The sequence below is a fragment of the Chelonoidis abingdonii genome, chromosome 2 (assembly GCF_003597395.2).
Source record: "Chelonoidis abingdonii isolate Lonesome George chromosome 2, CheloAbing_2.0, whole genome shotgun sequence".
NCBI lineage: Eukaryota > Metazoa > Chordata > Testudines > Testudinidae > Chelonoidis > Chelonoidis abingdonii.
In genome coordinates this window covers 277,937,112-277,955,269 of record NC_133770.1, presented here as the reverse complement: position 1 = coordinate 277,955,269, position 18,158 = coordinate 277,937,112, and the positions used below count along the sequence as shown (strand labels likewise).

General features: G+C 39.3%; 1 protein-coding gene across 2 annotated transcripts in view; it reads right to left on the bottom strand.

Moving 5' to 3' along the window:
* COL14A1 (collagen type XIV alpha 1 chain) overlaps positions 1-18,158 on the bottom strand; it is a 180,650-nt gene that overhangs the window by 126,879 nt on the left and 35,613 nt on the right. For both annotated transcript variants that reach the window (XM_032777229.2, XM_032777230.2), the window contains exon 6: positions 1,391-1,546. In XM_032777229.2, the coding sequence (XP_032633120.1) occupies positions 1,391-1,546 (156 nt within the window). The remainder of the gene's footprint in view (positions 1-1,390; positions 1,547-18,158) is intronic.

Here is an 18,158-nt window from a genome sequence, read left to right as displayed (position 1 = left end):
AGTTTTCACAGTGGAGAGAGGCAAATAGCAGGGTCCTCCCAGGATCTGTATTACAACCTGTGACGTTCAACATATTCATAAATGATCTAGAAAAAAGAGAGGAAGTGTGGTGGCAAAATTTGCAGATAGTATAAAATTACTCATAATTGTAGTCAGCTTTGTATTTAACTAAGACATACAAAGGGATATCACAAAACTAGATGACTTGTCCCCCAATCATCTAGTTTTGTGATATCCCTTTGCATGTCTTTACAGATGACAAATGAAATTCAGTGTTGACAAATGCAAACTAATGCATAGTGGAAAAAAAATCCCATTTATACATACAAAAAGGTGGTTTCTAAATTAGCTGTTACCACTCAAAAAAGAGAACTTGTAATCATCATGGACAGTTCTCTGAAAACATCCACTCAATGTGCAGAAGCAATCAAAAGAACAGATATTCGGAATGGGATATATAAGAATACAGAAAATATCATAATGCCACTATATAAATCCATGGTACACCCACATCTTGAATACTGCATACAATTCTGGTTGCCCCATTTCAAAAAAGATATATTAGAATTGGAAAAGGGTACAGAGAAGGGTAACAAAAATGATTAGGGGTATGGAACACTTCCATATGAAGAGAGATTATAAAAACTGGGAGTGCTCAATTTAGAAAAGAGACAAAATATGGTAGAAGTATATAAAAATCATGAACGGTATGAAGAAAAACAGTGTTACTTCCCCTCTGCATAAGATCACATTAGGTGTCATTCAATGACATTAATAGGCATCAGGTTTAAAACAAGAATAAGGAAATACTTCACATAACGCACATTCAGCTTGTGGAACTTGTTGCCAGGGGATGTTGTGAAGAACAAAACTATAATTAGATAAGCCAAGATGGTCAGGGATGCAACTCTGTGCTCCAGATGTTCTAAACCTCCAACTGCCAAAATTGGGACTAGACAAAAGGGGATGGATCACACAAAATTGCTGTTCTATTCATTACTGCTGAAGCATCTGGCAGCAGTCACTGTCAAAAGACAGGATACTGGGCTACATAGACCATTGGTCTAACCTAGCATGGCCATTTTTATGTTCTTATGAATATCACAATTCATTATGAGAAATACCTTGTGTACAATGATCAGGTCCAATCTTACAAGCTTTCCATTCATGTTACTCTCATTGATTTAAATGGAAATTTTGTGTGTACAGCGCTTTCTGGATCAGGCCCTAATATTTTTATTCATGACAAATAAAGAAGATGATGTATGTTGTACAAATATGTAGGGATTAAGTTTATTATTACCTTGGAAATCAAGGGTTTATTGTTGTTTTCTTTTTTGTTTGTTTTAATTCAACTGTGAACTTACAGAATTTTCTTTAGAAACCTTACCTACTCTTGTTTTCTCAGAACCCACATTGAAGGCACCAACCAGATTTTCCAGGAAAAGCCGGACAAGTCTGAAGTTGAATCTGCCAATACTCCAGGAGCCATCTATCAGGATCACAATGTCTGCGATTGCTGGAGTTTTACATGTAAACTGATTTTCTGTAAATCATAACATGGAAAATAAAAAGTAATCACAATGATACTAGGGCAATTAAACATTTCTGGGATTTTTCCTTCTAAGTTTAATACTTAAAAGACAATATAGTCTTTTATAGACCATAAAAATGATGCTGAGCAAAGTTATTAAAAATAAATACATTAATAAGATATTGTCAAATATGTTCTAGCCTCTTATGTGGTTGTGTGAAATTAATTTTTAGAAAAAGTATTGATTACTTAAAGATACAGTGTTCCTGGAAGAAAAAAAGCATAAACTGCTATATTGGTAGAATAGCATCACATGGCAGCTCATGTTTACATTTTGATTCCTGGGGATATATTCACTGGGCTTCTAGAATGCAACAGAATATAAATTATGTTTACTGCATAAAACCTGCTATGTATTAAGTAAGACAGATCTCAGAACACATGGATAATTCTAAAAAGCTGTCACCAAGTGGGGAAGTCCTCAGCTGGTACAGAAGGACATAGTTCTGTTGAACTCAATGGAGTTGTGCTGATTTGCACCAGCTGGGGATCTGGCCCAGTGTCTCTTGTACAATCAGAAAGGAAAAGCAATGTACAAAAACAGAGGAGAGTCACAGAAGAGAAAGCTGAACTTTGGAAGCAGTGGAGATATCTGTTAATACTCTTGCTGGCTTGGTTAAATTACAGGGAAAATGGAAGAAAGTGGTAATAGGAAAAGGGAAACATAAAGTTAAGTAGGTTTTAGAGTCACTCACAGGCTAAGATAACAGGAAGATTTTAAGGTAAGAGACAGGGATAAAAGAGTTCCTGACATACTAAGCTGGACAAGCGAAATTGCAACATTCAACTGTGAAAGTAGCAGTGAGGCAGCTGAGAAAAGGCAAAATAATGCAGCGGATCAGGTAGAAGAGTGGATGGTTATAACATCACAGAGCTAGGGGAAATCATGGAATTTCATGACCAGAAGAGGGGCTGAGCTGGATTCAGAGATGGAGGGGATGCGTGTGATGGTGGACAACAGTTACTGATAGTTTGCATGGCCAAGAGAAGGGAAATTAATGGGGACCTGTCATGTAGGTGTGTCAAGGGATTTGTGGATACCTGGCAGCAGCAATGAATTATCTTTTCTTTGTTTGAAAGTAGGAATATAGCAAACTCCTCACTGCATTCAATAGAGAATGAGATGAATGGGGAAATGTTGGGGATAATTGAGTCAAACAGTACAGAAGGGGCAACATGCATTACAAACTGCCTTAATTGATACGCCTACACTTATACCAGTATGTAGAGTACGTACGCTGCACATGCAGCTAGCATAGGTATAAACTGCAGTGTAGATGGTGAGGCACGGCTTAGGGAGTAGAATAAAGCCTTCTACATGCCTGAATCCCTAGGGTATATACCCTACACTGCTTTCTACAGGCATCAGCAGTGCTTTCCACAGCTTTACTGCTATTATTCAGTTTCCTGCTGCCTCCTTGTACCAGAGTCTATCCCTGCCACAGTGAAAGGCTCTGTCAGCAGGGAAAGGCTCAGGGACAGAGGAGGCTCAGGCACAGAGGAGGAAGCGGGAATGCGGCTGGAGCTTTTCACTACAGACACTACACGTGTAGCTACCTAAGTACGCTGTACTCTACATGCCACCATAAGTGTAGACATAGCCAATGATAAAATAACCTGTGTCTTTGAACTTGGGAGAGAGGCTAAGTAGACAGAAAGATGAGTTTTCACTTGGCCTGATAGAAAATAAGCTCTGATTTGCATCACCTATTTCCCCAGGAGCCACAAGGTAAACTTGAGATTACAAAGGGTATTCAAACATCAGCATGAGTAGTGCAGAAAGAGGTGAGTGGAGAGGCATACAAATTGCTCAAGTGCTGAGAAAAGGATAGAGTTGTTTAAATGAGGGATTAATAAGAGAGGAGGTTCAGTGAGAGAAGACGGGGTGCACATATTGGCCCTCTTGAATGCTCATACAACATTGAATGTGATTACATACCATGTGGTCAGCAGCTTAAAACAACACCATAACAGTAATGTCACTAGAATGATTATCTTAAATATAAATACAATCTGATGTGCAGAAGGACTAAGAATGGTAGCCAAAGTCACAAACCTTTTTAACTGGACAGAATAAGTCATGTAGTTTGTTTCAAATTTGATATAACCACAGTGGATGGCAAACTCAGTCCGTAAAGTTAACGCTAATTCACTAGAAGTATTTTATAAGGATTAGGGTATTTCTCCTACATACAGTTAGCAGTAAGGAATAGACTATGAACACATGGAAAAATTCCACTTGTGAAATTGCCAAAACAAAACCTTTATTTCAGATTTTTACAGTACAAGACAACAGTATTTGAATTGGCAATATATTTTAGTGTATAAACACTAGAAAAACAGTAAGTATCAAGAATGTGAGCATATTGGGAAAAAATGAGAATAAATTGGAAGATAACTTTAAACAAAGCTCCCAATCCTTCTGCCATTGAAATCAAAGGCAAAGTTTCCATTGACTTCAGTGGGATTAGGATTTGATTTTTCATTATTTAACTGCAGCTGATATCTGCCACAGCATGGTCTAAACATACGTATGTTTGCCCAGTTATGTTTCCTGTTGATCAATTTGCATTCCTTGACTTGTCACTAAAATGGAGGTCAGTTTTACCATCCTTACATTGCATAGTACATTATGTTCCATTAGTTTCAGCAGGACTATTGGCAGAGAAAAATACTATTCAAACAAAGTCAGGACGGAAGAACTGGTCCCTGGGTTTTCATCCAAGTAGGTACACTGCAGCGCAGATGTGACTTTTCAGTGTGATCCACGGAGATTTATCCATCCACACAATTAGGATAATAGGATTTGTGTGGCTAAAGTACCTCTCACCACTTTTAAAAACTTAGGGTATTCATGGTTTCAGAATCAATCTATTTCTCACTTCTTACACATGAACAAGTTTTTGAATGAGGCCTTTTCAATCCTGTAGTTATTGCTTTGCCAAATTTATATAAATTAAATATATCTTTAATTGGAGTAGGCAGATTCATTTACAGCAGCAAAACAGTAAAGAAAACAAAAAACGCATTCTTTCAATATTTTATTTCCATATAATCAGACCAGTGTAAATAGCTGTATCAAAATAATCATTTGTGATTTGATTCAAGATTGTATTGAAATGCCACAGAATGTGAAAATATAGTTCACTCTTCATAGCTGGGATGCACTTGTAGGAATCTTTTCTGCTTAAAACATTTGTTTGTTACTTCTGTATACCCACTATTTGTTTATGTTTTCTCCAGTTCAACTTAATAGAAAGTGTAGAAACTTCCCTAAAATGGAATAAACAATAGTGAGACATTAAAAGCAGTCTTTGCAATTTGACAGGAATACAAATTCAACATCATCCCAGCTTACAGTGTTATTGTGAAAGAGATCATGAGATCAAATACACTTATTCTTCCTTTTGACCAAAACACAAGATTTAGTCTTTCTAAACAAAACAAAAATTCTGATTTTTAAGCCAAACTCATTGTTTGGTGGGGGGGAGGGGTTCTGGCTCATGACTTTTGAATGCTTGGGGGTGTCAAGGTGGGTATTTCCTGGGTCTTCATGGGAAGAGGGGCAGAGAGAGAGGAAGAGGTTGCACATGGACATAAGCAACATCACTGGGGAAGAAACTGAACCTCAGAAAGAGTGGTCTAATTTTCATCTAGTTTCAGATGTAGTTTGCAGAATGAAAAGTGATGTTTTACCTCCCTGTGACTTGACACTTTGCTCTGGTCTTCAAGAGCCAAAACACATGGTTCTTTTTCTGCTAGGAGTTGGCGTTATAATTCTCTCTGAGGCTGCACTATATCATTTCCTTTCTTATTCCTGGGCACAGTGGGAAATTAGAATAATATATCCGGAAGAGGCGAGATGGAGAGTTTAAGCAGATGGCAGTGATTGTACAATATGAATGGAAAAACCAAGATAGCTTAGTTCATTGGGTAACGAAGTACAAACGGAAAGAAATTTGATGACGGATGTGAATGAAATATAAGATGGCAATAGAACAAGGATGAAATATGGAAGTCAGTCCAGCACAGTATGATGGACAAGGAACTATTATTATTCTGGCATTATTATTACAATAATGATGTACAATTACAGATATGATGGCAATATCTTTGAACTGAGATCAGAGTCTAGTACTCCCCATATATTAAGGCAGGGACCAACCAGATGCATAAAACATGTCTGACCCTCCATTGAAACAAATATAAACATTGTTTGAATTTGAAGGACTCAGATATTGGAACATTGCCATGTTGTGAGACCAGTCCAGCAAACTCAGGAGCGCACCCCTGAACTACAGGAGAAAATGAGGCCAGCCCTTTCCCATGTATCTGTGTCTGGCCCAGAAAACTCTTTTAGTTCAAGAAGCAGACATACAAATTCTGAGGGCACTTGGTTTTATTTTAATATCCAAACCACACACAATCAGGAAATTCAGTAACCCTTAAAGGGGAGAAAAAAACCAAAGGTTATTTCAGGGATAATGCTAAGCTTGAGGTTTTTAATAAAAGTTATAGCCAGAAAAGCAGAAACTTGAGTAAATATATTTGGTGACAACTCTTCAGACCTGCGGCAGACAGTCAGCAATTCTTTTTAATCCTCCTTCAAAATCAAATGGTATTACAAAACCAAACAAATGTATTTTTAAAGCAATCAATAAATCTATTTAGTATACAAAATATTTAGGATTTTTTCCTATATCCTAACAAGAATTACTTCCTGTAAATTTACTTGAGAGATGGGTTAAAATAACTGGTGCTTCCTAGTTGAACCGTAGCCTTACCGGCTGTGTAATATTCCCTGTGTGAAGTGCATGAAACTTGAGAAACTCTTTCACAGATTGCAGGGGCAGTTCTATTTCTCTTCACTCTTTGGTACTGTATTTGGACATGCTGATGTTTTAAATGAAACAGCTGTTCTGAGGATTAACAAAATTTTTCAACAAATCGGATTGTAAATTTTATTTATACGGATACATTTACTCATTATTTCAGTACAACAAATATACTACTATTTAACAGACATATCTTCAGGGAATTAGACATGCCACTCAATTATAATTCAAGAGTGTTGAGTGTCAAGTTCTCTCAGAACTGCTGCATATGGTTACTTCCAGATATTAACACAAAACACTCTTAAAAGGTTGATATGTCATTAAGCCACAGGAAGAGACATGGGCAATATCATGCCATAATCTTTTCAATGGAACTCAATGGAGGATTGTGTTGAAAGAATCATGTCAGCATATGATTCATTAGACGGATATGTTTTTTAAATACCAGTACAGCACATCATTAGTCCCTAGATCACATTACATGATGTACATTGTATGTAATCTGCTAGAAAATGTTTACATGTTTAAACAAAATTTATAAGCATGTATAATACATGCAGCCATATTTTCAGAATTATTAATTTTGCATGCCATGAGATTTGTGTGTCCAACTTACAAAATCTTGAGTGACAGGCTGGCTTCACTGACGTCAAATAGAGTTTTGCCATTGACTTCAATATGGACAAGATTTCAGCACGTATGTCTGATCTGTAGAGATGCTGAAGTCAATTGGAGCACTGGATCAGCAACACTTCTGAAAATAAGGCACTAGGTGTCTCACATTGGTGTTTGCAAAGTACTTTGAGATCCTGACTGAAAGATGCCATGAGATTGATCTGGCAGTCTTTACACCTATATTTCCACTGAATTCCCAAGAGAGGTATTATTTTCACCCTTTTTATAAGACTGTGATAAATTTTGAACAAGGTATGTCTTGGGAGGTATTGTTTGAAAAATCTCAATCTGAGGAACATTATTATCCTGATGAAATATGTGTGGCAACATTGTATGTACAGTTATAAGAGTCTAATGTATAGACTCCAAGTTTAAGAAAAGCAGTCCCAAGCCAGTTTTTCAGAGACAGACACATGGGTGCCCCAGCCATGTACCAGCATAATCAGATGAACTATTATGGAGTATCGCCTAGTTAAATGGCCATTCTTTGGCAGGAAGAAAGGTGTGAGCGAGAACTTGACACATTGACAATGGAACAGATGGAAGTTTCCATGTAAACAGACTGCCTCTTGCTTGAACCCCAGCAGGAGATAATTCTCAAAGAGGGGAAAAGGGTATAGGAATGAGAGCCCTGCAAATCACCTCTCTCTCCTCATCTCTACTCACAGAAGTTACAATGCTTAAAAGACAAAGGAAGCATCATTGTTTGGGGAAAGGGTCCTGGCTGGGAGGCTGGTACAGGTTGTTGTAAGCATATGGTGAGATAAAAACCTTTGTTTTGAATCCATTCAGTTTGCTACGTTAGGTGTTGGTTTGCAGATGATCTTTTATCTTCTTTGTAACCTATTCTGATTTTATGCCTCACTACTTGTCATCACTTAAAATCTTTCTGTAATTAATACATTTATTTTATTGTTTTATCTAAACCAGTGTGTGCTTTGGATTGAAGTGTTCGGGAAACTCCACTTGAGATAATGGGGTCTGTGCATATCATTTTCCATTGATGAAATGACATTCTATTACTTGTATTGTCCAGAAGGGTGCTGAGCAGTACAAGATGCACATTTCTGGGGGGCAAGTCTGGGACTGAGAATCTGCTGGTGTTGCCCTATATATAATTCATGAGTGACTGGCTGCAGCATACATGTAATTCAGCTAGGAGTAATTTTGCATGCTAGGGGCTGCATATGAGCAAGATCAGGAGTGATGGCTTTTACAGTAAAGCACTGTAAAAGGCACCCCAGGCTAGAGTACTGAGGGGACCCAGCTGTTTAGCAGTCTAGATTGTACCCCAGGTAACATCATAAGACGTCCTTCCTTGTTCGTGAACAATGGACTTCAAAAAAGCAGACTTCAACAAACTCAGAGACCTGCTGGTGAGGTCTCATGGGAAGAAAATCTAAAGGAAAAAGGAATTCAAGGGGGCTGGCAGTTTCTCAAGGAGACAGTATTAAAAGACACAACTGCAAGCTATCCTGATGCTAAGGAAAGATAGGAAGAAGAGGAAAAGTCCAATATGTCTCCATCAGGAGCTCTTAAATGACCTGAAAATCCAAAAGCAATCCTACAAAAAAAATGGAAACAAGGATGAATTGCTAAAAAGAAGTAAAACAGAATAGTACAAGCATGTAGGGACAAAGTCAGAAAGGCAAAGGCATAAAATGAGTTACATTTAGCAAGGGATATAAAGGGAATAAGAGGTTCTTTAAATACATTAAGAGGAAGGAAGAAAGGAACGTGTAGGTTCTCTACTTAATGGGAAAGGACAGCTAAAAACTTGTGATTGAAGAAAGCTGAGGTGCTTAATGCCTATTTTACTTCAATAGTCACTACTGAGCCTTTTAGTAAATAAATACTCAAACACAATTAATATTAACGACAAGGGGGAAAGAACACAAGCCAAAATAGCTATGGACCAGTTTAAAAATATTTAACTAAGCTGGATGTGTTCAAGTTGGCAGGGCCTGATGAAATTTATCCTAGGGTACTTAAGAAACCAGCAGAAGCAATCTCAGAACCATTAGCAATTATGAGAGCTCCTGGAGGATGGGTAAGGTCCTAGAAGACTGAAAAAGGACAAACAGAAAAGAAGAATAAAGAGGACCTGGGGAATAATAGACCAGTCAACCTAAATTTTATACCTGGAAAGATACTGGAACAAATGATTAAACAACAAATTTGTAAGCAGCTAGAGGATAACAGGATTATAAGGAAGAGCAAATATGGCTTTGCCAAAAACAAATCATGCCAACCCAACCTAATTTCCTTCTCTGATAGGGTTATTGATCTGATGAATGGGGTGGGGGGGGGGAGGGAGTTGTAGACTTGAATATATCTTGGTTTTAGTAAGACTTTTGACACAGCTCCATATGATATTCCCACAAACTAGGGAAATGTGGTCAGGATTTAATTACTAGAAAGTAGGTACATAACTGGTTGAAAGGCAGCACTCAAAAGTAGTAGTTATCAATGACTCGCTGTCAAAATGGGAGGGGATATCTAGTGGCGTCTTCAGGGGTCAGTCTTCTGTAGCTATTAAATATTTTCATTAATGACATGGATAATGGAGTGGAGAGTATGGGTATAAAATTTTCAGAGGGGTTGCAGGCACTTTGGATGACAGGATTAAAACTGGAATAAGTTGCCCAGGTAGGCTGTGGAATCTCTGTCATTGGAGATTTTTAAGAGCAGGTTGGAAAAACACCTGTCAGGGATGGTCTAGATCAGTGGTTCCCAAACTTTAAGAACCCATGAACCCTTTTCACTAAAATGTCAAGTCTCGCAAACCGCCTCCTAAAAATGAATATTTCCAGGGATTTTTTTCCTTTACCTGAGTATAAATTAGAAAAGCAATAATCTTGGAAATATAAAATTGGTTTTAGGACATGCTGATTACACCCAATGTATTATTAATTATTATTTATCATGACAGTATTTTTATTACATTATGAAAATGGCAACACTCTTCCAAGATCTCACTTTCGTCACTTGTATCACTTTGAATAAGCCTGTTATAAGACAAGGCTCCTATGTTTCCTCAAGGAGTATCAGATGTGAAACAGCATGTAGGGATTTAAGAAGCCAACTCAGAGTTCCTCCTACGCAAGCATTCAGGTCTTGAGCAGACCAGGCAAACAACGCTCTTTATAATAAAGCTTAAATTTGTTCTTCACAATAATTTTAAGAACAACACTAGCTGCCTATTTCATTTTAAAAACAGCAAAAAATATCCACCTCTCTTTGCATTTCTTATAAGGAGTCTTGAAGTTTAAATCTCAGTGTGATAGATATGCTTGCTTTGATCTGCTTAGCTTTTAGAAGTCCAGGGGCTCCGGTCTGCTGGCCCTGGGGTCCCTAGGGACAACCCTGTCTGCCATTAGGGATTTTTTCCCTGAGAACTCCCTGTAACATTTCACGAACCCCAGTTTGAGAACCACTGGTCTAGATAATACTTAGTCCTGCCATGAGTGCAGGGGACTGGACTAGATGACCTCTTGAGGTCCCCCACTAGTTCTATAGAATTCAAAATGACCTCAACAAATGGAAGAATTGGTCTGAATTAAACAAGATGAAATTCAATAAAGAAAAATGCAAAATATACTCCTGGGGGGCATTCTGTGTGAAACAAATAAAAATTCTGCACACAATATTTAAAAATTCTGCAAATTTTATTTGTCAAAATAATGCTATATAATCACACCAGTTTCAATTATTTTGGTAATTTATTTCAAAATACCTGTCAGCAAGTATGTCTGTAACAATACAGACATACAAAAATCCCCCCAGGAGTAGGGATAAAGAAATCCCTATGGCAACCCATTTCTTGTTTCTCTGCCACCTCCCCCTGTAGAGCCCAGTCAGGGGGCCACAAACCCTCCACCCTAGAGGTCAGCCATGCCCCCCCCCAGCCAATACACACAAATCCCCTCCCCCACAGAGCCAAGACACCAGCACTCCCTTGCCCCAGAGCCCAGCTACACCACCCCTTGCCCAGATACCCACACCCCTCCCCACAAAGCCCAGGGATCCAGAGGGAGAAACAGCCTGATGCTCAGCCCCAAGCTTGCACAGAGTTTCCTGCGTGTCGCTGTCTCCTTCCCTCTAGCTCCCTCTCCCTCCCTCCAGCAGTGTCTTCTGTGTGCGAGCTGGGGTCTGCCAGGTCCACTGGCCCCTAGTGGCAGCTAGCAGCACTGCAGCCCATTTTTGTGGGGGAAGGAAATTCTGCATGTACAACATTAATTTCTGCAAAACTCTGCATTGCGCAGTGGCACAGAATTCCCCCAGGAGTATTAAACTACCTCACTTAGGAAGAAAAAAGACAAATGCATAAGTGGAAAATGAGAAATAACTGGCTAAGTGGTAATAATGCTGAAAAGGACCTGGGAGTTACAGTAGATCACAAACTGAATATGGACAAATTAGAGAGAGTCTAGAGCAGTGCTTCTCAAAGCTGGTCTGCCTCTTGTTCAGGGAAAGCCCCCAGAGGTCTGGCCCAGTTTGTTTAGCTGCTGCACCCGCGGGTTTGGTCAATCACAGCTCCCACTGGCCGCGGTTCACCACTCCAGGCCAACGGGGGCTGTAGGAAGTGGCATGGGCTGAGGGATGTGCTGGCTGCTACTTCCCGCAGCTCCCATTGGCCTGGAGCGGCAAACTGTGGCCAGTGGGAGCCGCAATCAGCCAAACCTGTGGATGCAGCAGGTAAACAAACTGGCCCGGACCACCAGGGGCTTTTCCTGAACAAGCAGTGGACCAGCTTTGAGAAGCACTGGTCTAGAGAACAGCAACAAAAATTTTTAAAGATTTAGAAAGCCTGACTTGTGAGGAATAAGAAGTAATCTTCAGCAGGGGAGATTTAGGTTAGATATTGGGAAAACCTGCTAAATCTAACAGTAGTTAATCACTGGAATAGGCTCCTGACAGAGATTGTGGAATCTCCATCTTTTCAGAGGTTTTTAAGAACAGGTTGGACAAACAGCTGTTAGGGATGTTCTAGGTTTACTTCGTCCTCCCCCAGCACAGGGGGTTGGACTTGATGACTTCTCAATGTCCCTTCCAATCCTACATTTCTATGATTCTATGAATCCATGTCACATAGCACCTGCCATATGCTACCTCTCTTTTCTTGTTCTATTAAATATTTATATTATGGTAGGTCAAAAACACCCCAACTGGGACTGGATCCTCATAGTAACAGGTATGGCACAAACACAGAAAACAGATAATCCCTGTCCTGAAGGGGTTGCAATCCAAAAATATGCAGACTAAGAAGACGGGCTGGGGATAGGGATAGAGATACAATGCACAAGTCAAAGGAATCTACTGAAGACTCAGCAGAGGATTTTTAGTTACATGGATTTAATTTTTTTAAGTGGAGGTAGAAATGGGGACGAAGGGATTAGGAAAGAGGAACAGTCAAAACTTGTTGCTTACCTAGCCATGATCAGGGGTTCCTGGCTGAGCCTAACCATGGTTATCTCAGAAGGGGAGAAATACAGACTCTCAGTTAAGCAGGTTCCAAGCCAAAACTAGGGCTGTCGACTAATTGCCATTAACTCATGCAATTAACTAAAAAAAATTAATAGGTATTAAAAAAATGAATCGTGATTCATTGCAGTTTTAAATCGCACTTTTAAACAATAGAATACCAATTGAAATGTATTAAATATTTTGTACGTTTTTCTACATTTTCAAATATATTGTATTCTGTGTTGTAATTGAAATCAAAGTGTATATTATTTTTATTACAAATATTTGCACTGCAAAAATGATAAACAAAAGAAATAGTATTTTTGAATTTACCTCATACAAGTATTGAAGTGCAATCTCTTTATCATGAAAGTATAACTTACAAATGTAGAATTATGTACAGAAAATAACTATTCAAAAATAAAACAATGTAAAACTTTAGAGCCTACAAGTCCATTCAGTCCTAATTCTTGTTCAGCCAGTCACTCAGACAAATAAGTTTGTTTACATTTGCAGGAGATAATGCTGCCCACTTCTTGTTTACAATGTTACCTGAAACTGAGAACAGACGTTCACATGGCACTATTGTAGCTGGAGTTGCAAGATATTTATGTGCCAGATGCACTAAAGATTCATATGTCCCTTCATCTTCAACCAGCATTCATGTGTCCATGCTGATGATGGGTTCTGCTCAATAACAATCCAAAGCAGTGCAGACCGATGCATGTTCACTTTCATCATCTGAGTCAGATGCCACCAGCAAAAGGTTGATTTTTTTTTTTGGTGGTTCGAGTTCTGTAGTTTCTGCATCCGAATGTAGCTCTTCTAAGACTTCTGAAAGCATGCTCCACATGTTGTCCCTCTCAGATTTTGGAAGGCACTTCAGATTCTTAAACCTTGGGTTGGGCGCTGTAGCTATCTTTAGAAATCTCACATTGGTACCTTCTTTGCATTTTGTCAAATATGAGTGAAAGTGTTCTTAAAACAAACAACATGTGCTGGGTGATAATCCAAGACTGCTACAATGTGGAATACATGGCAGAATGTAGGTAAAACAGAGCTGGAGACATACTAGTCTCCCCCAGGTAATTCAGTCAAAATTTAATTAATGCAGTTTTTTTTTAACAAGCATCACCAGCATGGAAGCATGTCCTCCGGAATGGTAGCCAAAGGATGAAAGGGCATACAAATGTTTAGCATGTCTGGCATGTAAACACCTTTCAGCACTGGCTACAAAAGTGCCATGCTAATGCCTGTTCTCACTTTCAGGTGATGTAAATAAGTAGCTGGCAGCATTATTTCCCGTAAATGTAAACAAACTTGTTTGTCTTAATGATTGGCTGAACAAGAAGTAGGACTGAATGGACTTGTAAAACTTTAGTGCCTACATTGTTTTGTTTTTGAGTGCAGTAATGTAACAAAAAAAAATCTACATTTGTAAATTGCACTTTCACAATAAAGAGATTGCATTATGGTACTTGTATGAGGTGAATTGAAAAATACTATTTATTTTGTTTACAATTATTACAGTTCAAATATTTGTAATAAAAATAATATACAGTGAGCACTGTATATTTTGTATTGGGTTGTAATTTAAATAAATATATTTGAAAATGTAAAAAAAATTCAAAAATAGTTAATAAATTTCAATTTTGTCATCGCAATTATTTTTTTTGAGTTAATCACATGATAACTGTGATTAATTGACAGTCCTACATTCTATTATTGTTTAACAGTGTGATTAATTGCACTATTGATTTTTTTAATCACTTGACAGCCCTAATCAAAACCCTACATCTTAGGTCTTGTCCACATGATGCACACCAAAGGGCTGTAAACTGTAGAACAGTCTAAAGTTTAGTGCTCTAGTTGTACTATGTAGACTCTTCTGAGGTGCTCCAAAAGGTACCTTGTGCATTGATGTACTCCTGTAAGTAGTACGTTAATGCACACTAGGAACCTTTTAGAGTGTGTCAGCATGGTCTACACAGGACAGTTAGAGTGCAAAACTTTAGAGCGCTCTATAGGTGCACAATGCCTCATGTGTAGACAAGCCCTTAGACAACCAATGAAGACCATGTTGTTTAACAAGGGTGACATATGCCACTTAATAACAATATCTAGGGAATCATTGTGTCACCTGAATAACAAACACAAAAACAGAATATTTGTCTCAAAGGCCAAAAATGTTTCTGAAAAAAAAAATCCAAAAGACAGACAACACAACAAGAACAAAAGAGCCTTGAAAGAACCTGATCCTGGATACCTTGTGCACCCTACACGCTCGCTGAAGTCAGTGGGGGTTTGGAGTATGCAGCAAATGCAGGGTAAGGCCCTGAGCAAGTTTAAAAAAAAGAAGTACTTTGTTGTATTCAGTGTTTATACCCAAATTATCTATGTCAGTTGTCACATCGCTCACAAGAAATTTGTTCTGAACTTTTTATTTGATGGGTCTTTGTCCAATTCAAAGTGTCTCATGTGATAGGATTGCCATCAATTATTTTATACCTGTTACTCCTACAGCGAGTTCATAGATATATATAAATAAAATTAAGGCTAAGATTTTAAAAGGGATATTTTTAGTAAAAATCACAGACGGGTCATGGTCAAAAAAGAAAAATTCATCCTAGCCATGACCTGTCCATGAGTTTTACTAAAACTATCTGGGACAAAATGGGGATCTGCGGGTCCCCACATGGCCTGAAGCAGGGCAGCTGTGCAGGAGCTAGGAGCCCCCTGCAGCAGCTGAGGGCTGTGGGTTACTCCTGCTGCCTGCAGCTTGAGAGGTCCCTGCTCTGCTTGTGGGGGCTGTGAGCTGTGGGGTGTCCCCACAGCCCATGGCAGCCGGGAACTGCAGGATACTCACACCACCCGCAGCTTCAGGAGCCCACAGCAGTCGGGAACTCAGGAGTTCCCCGGCCACTCATGGGAGCCAGGAACTTGGGGGTTCCCCCACCACCACCAACTCTGGGGGTTCCCCCACCACCCGCCGTGGCCAGGAGCTGCAGGGACCCTAGAGGCAGTGAGCGTACCCTGCAGCTCCCTGCCCCTGCGGGCAGCGGGAGACCCTGCAACTCTACCACCACAGGCTGAAGTCATGGATTCCATGACTTCTGTGACTAAATTTTAGACTCATAGAATCATAGACTTTAAGGTCAGAAGGGACCAATATGATCATCTAGTCTGACCTCCTGCACAAAGCAGGCCACAGAATCCTACCCATCCACTTCTATAACAACTCCTAACCTATGTCTGAGTTATTGAAATCTTCAAATTGTGGTTTGAAGACCTCAAGCTGCAGAGAATCCGTCTTAAAGCCAGATATGTCTTTTGCCCCCACTACTCCCCTTGGAAGGCTGTTCCAGAACTTCACTCCTCTAATGGTTAGAAACCTTCATCTAATTTCAAGTCTAAACTTCCTAGTGTCCAGTTTATACCCATTTGTTCTTGTGTCTACATTGGTACTAAGCTTAAATAATTCCTCTCCCTCCCTAATATTAATCCCTCTGATATATTTATAAAGAGCAAGCATATCCCCCCTCAACCTTCTTTTGTTAGGCTAAACAAGCCAAGCTCTTTGAGTCTCCTTTCATAAGACAGGTTTTCCATTCCTCGGATCATCCTAGTAGCCCGTCTCTGAACCTGTTCCAGTTTGAATTCATCCTTCTTAAACATGGGAGACCAGAACTGCACACAGTATTCCAGATGAGGTCTCACCAGTGCCTTATATAACGGTACTAACACCTCCTTATCTTTGCTGGAAATACCTTCGCCTGATGCATCCTAAAACCGCATTAGCTTTTTTAACGGCCATATCACATTGGCGGCTCATAGTCATCCTGTGATCAACCAATACTCCAAGGTCCTTCTCCTCCTCTGTTGCTTCCAACTGATGTGTCCCCAATTTATAACTAAAATTCTTATTATTAATCCCTAAATGCATGACCTTGCACTTTTCACTATTAAATTTCATCCTATTACTATTACTCCAGTTTACAAGGTCATCCAGATCTTCCTGTATGATATCCCGGTCCTTCTCTGTGTTAGCAATACCTCCCAGCTTTGTGTCATCCGCAAACTTTATTAGCACATTCCCGCTTTTTGTGCCAAGGTCAGTAATAAAAAGGTAAATAAGATTGGTCCCAAAACTGATCCTGAGGAACTCCACTAGTAACCTCCTTCCAGCCTGACAGTTCACCTTTCAGTACGACCCGTTGTAGTCTCCCTTTAACCAGTTCCTTATCCACCTTTCAATTTTCATATTGATCCCCATCTTTTCCAATTTAACTAATAATTCCCCATGTGGAACCGTGTCAAATGCCTTACTGAAATCGAGGTAAATTAGATCTACTGCATTTCCTTTGTCTAAAAAATCTGTCACCTTCTCAAAGAAGGAGATCAGGTTGGTTTGGCACGATCTACCTTTTGTAAAACCATGTTGTATTTTGTCCCAATTACCATTGACCTCAATGTCCTTAACTACTTTCTCCTTCAAAATTTTTTCCAAGACCTTACATACTACAGATGTCAAACTAACAGGCCTATAGTTACTCGGATCACTTTTTTTCCCTTTCTTAAAACAATCTCCAGTCGGACGGTAACACACCCTCGAGTTGACTGATTCATTAAAAATTTTGCTAATGGGCTTGCATTTCAATCGTGCCACGTTCCTTTGCACTATTCTTGGACTGAAGATTATCTGAAGCCCTCCCTGATCTTGTCATTAAGCCTGTTTCAAGTTTGGCCTCTACCTCAAGAGTGGTAATATCCTACCTCCATAATCCTCATCTCCCATTTGTCTTCCTTCCATCTATCCCTAAGCTCCTCATCCTACGCCTTATTTAAAGACTGAGGCAAAGTATTTATTAGATATTGGCGGCCACCTAGGTTATCTTAACCTCCAGCATCCTCAGTATTTAGTCAGTCCCACTTCTTCTTTCGTTTCTCTTCCTTATTTCTATGGCTCATAGAAAATTTTTAACTATGGGTCTTCTAATCCTTTGCAAGGTCAACTAACTACATGCTTTAGCCTTTCTCACCTTTATCCCTACATGTCTGCCCTCACTAAGGTAGCTTTCCTTGCTAAACCACCCATCTCCAACTCCTTGTAGCTTTCGTTTCTTAATCGCCTCTCTGGATACTGCTCATCCACTTGGTATACACTGCCTGCCTAGTTGGCTTTTTTCCTTTCCTTGGGATGCAGCGCTTCTGAAAGTTTTGCACGCTTCGACTTAAGTACATTCCGCCTCCTCCGCATTTAGCTCACAAGTTCTCAGTCAATCCACTTCTCTAACTAATTTCTTAATTACTTTAAATTTAGCCGTTTGAAGTCAAAAACCCTAGTCCAGAATCTATTTTTTGTTTATCCTCCATCAGTTTGAAACTGAATTAGTGATCACTCGAACCAAGGTTTGTCCCCTACAACCATTTTCTCTATGAGGTCCTCAAAATACTCACCAAAACCAATCTAAAATGGTATGCCCCTCTCTTTTGTTATTCTCACACTTGGTGAAGAAATTCCATAAGCTTCACATCACATCCCAGAAAAATCGAGCCTATTATTCTTACTAGCATTGTCCCTCCCAGTC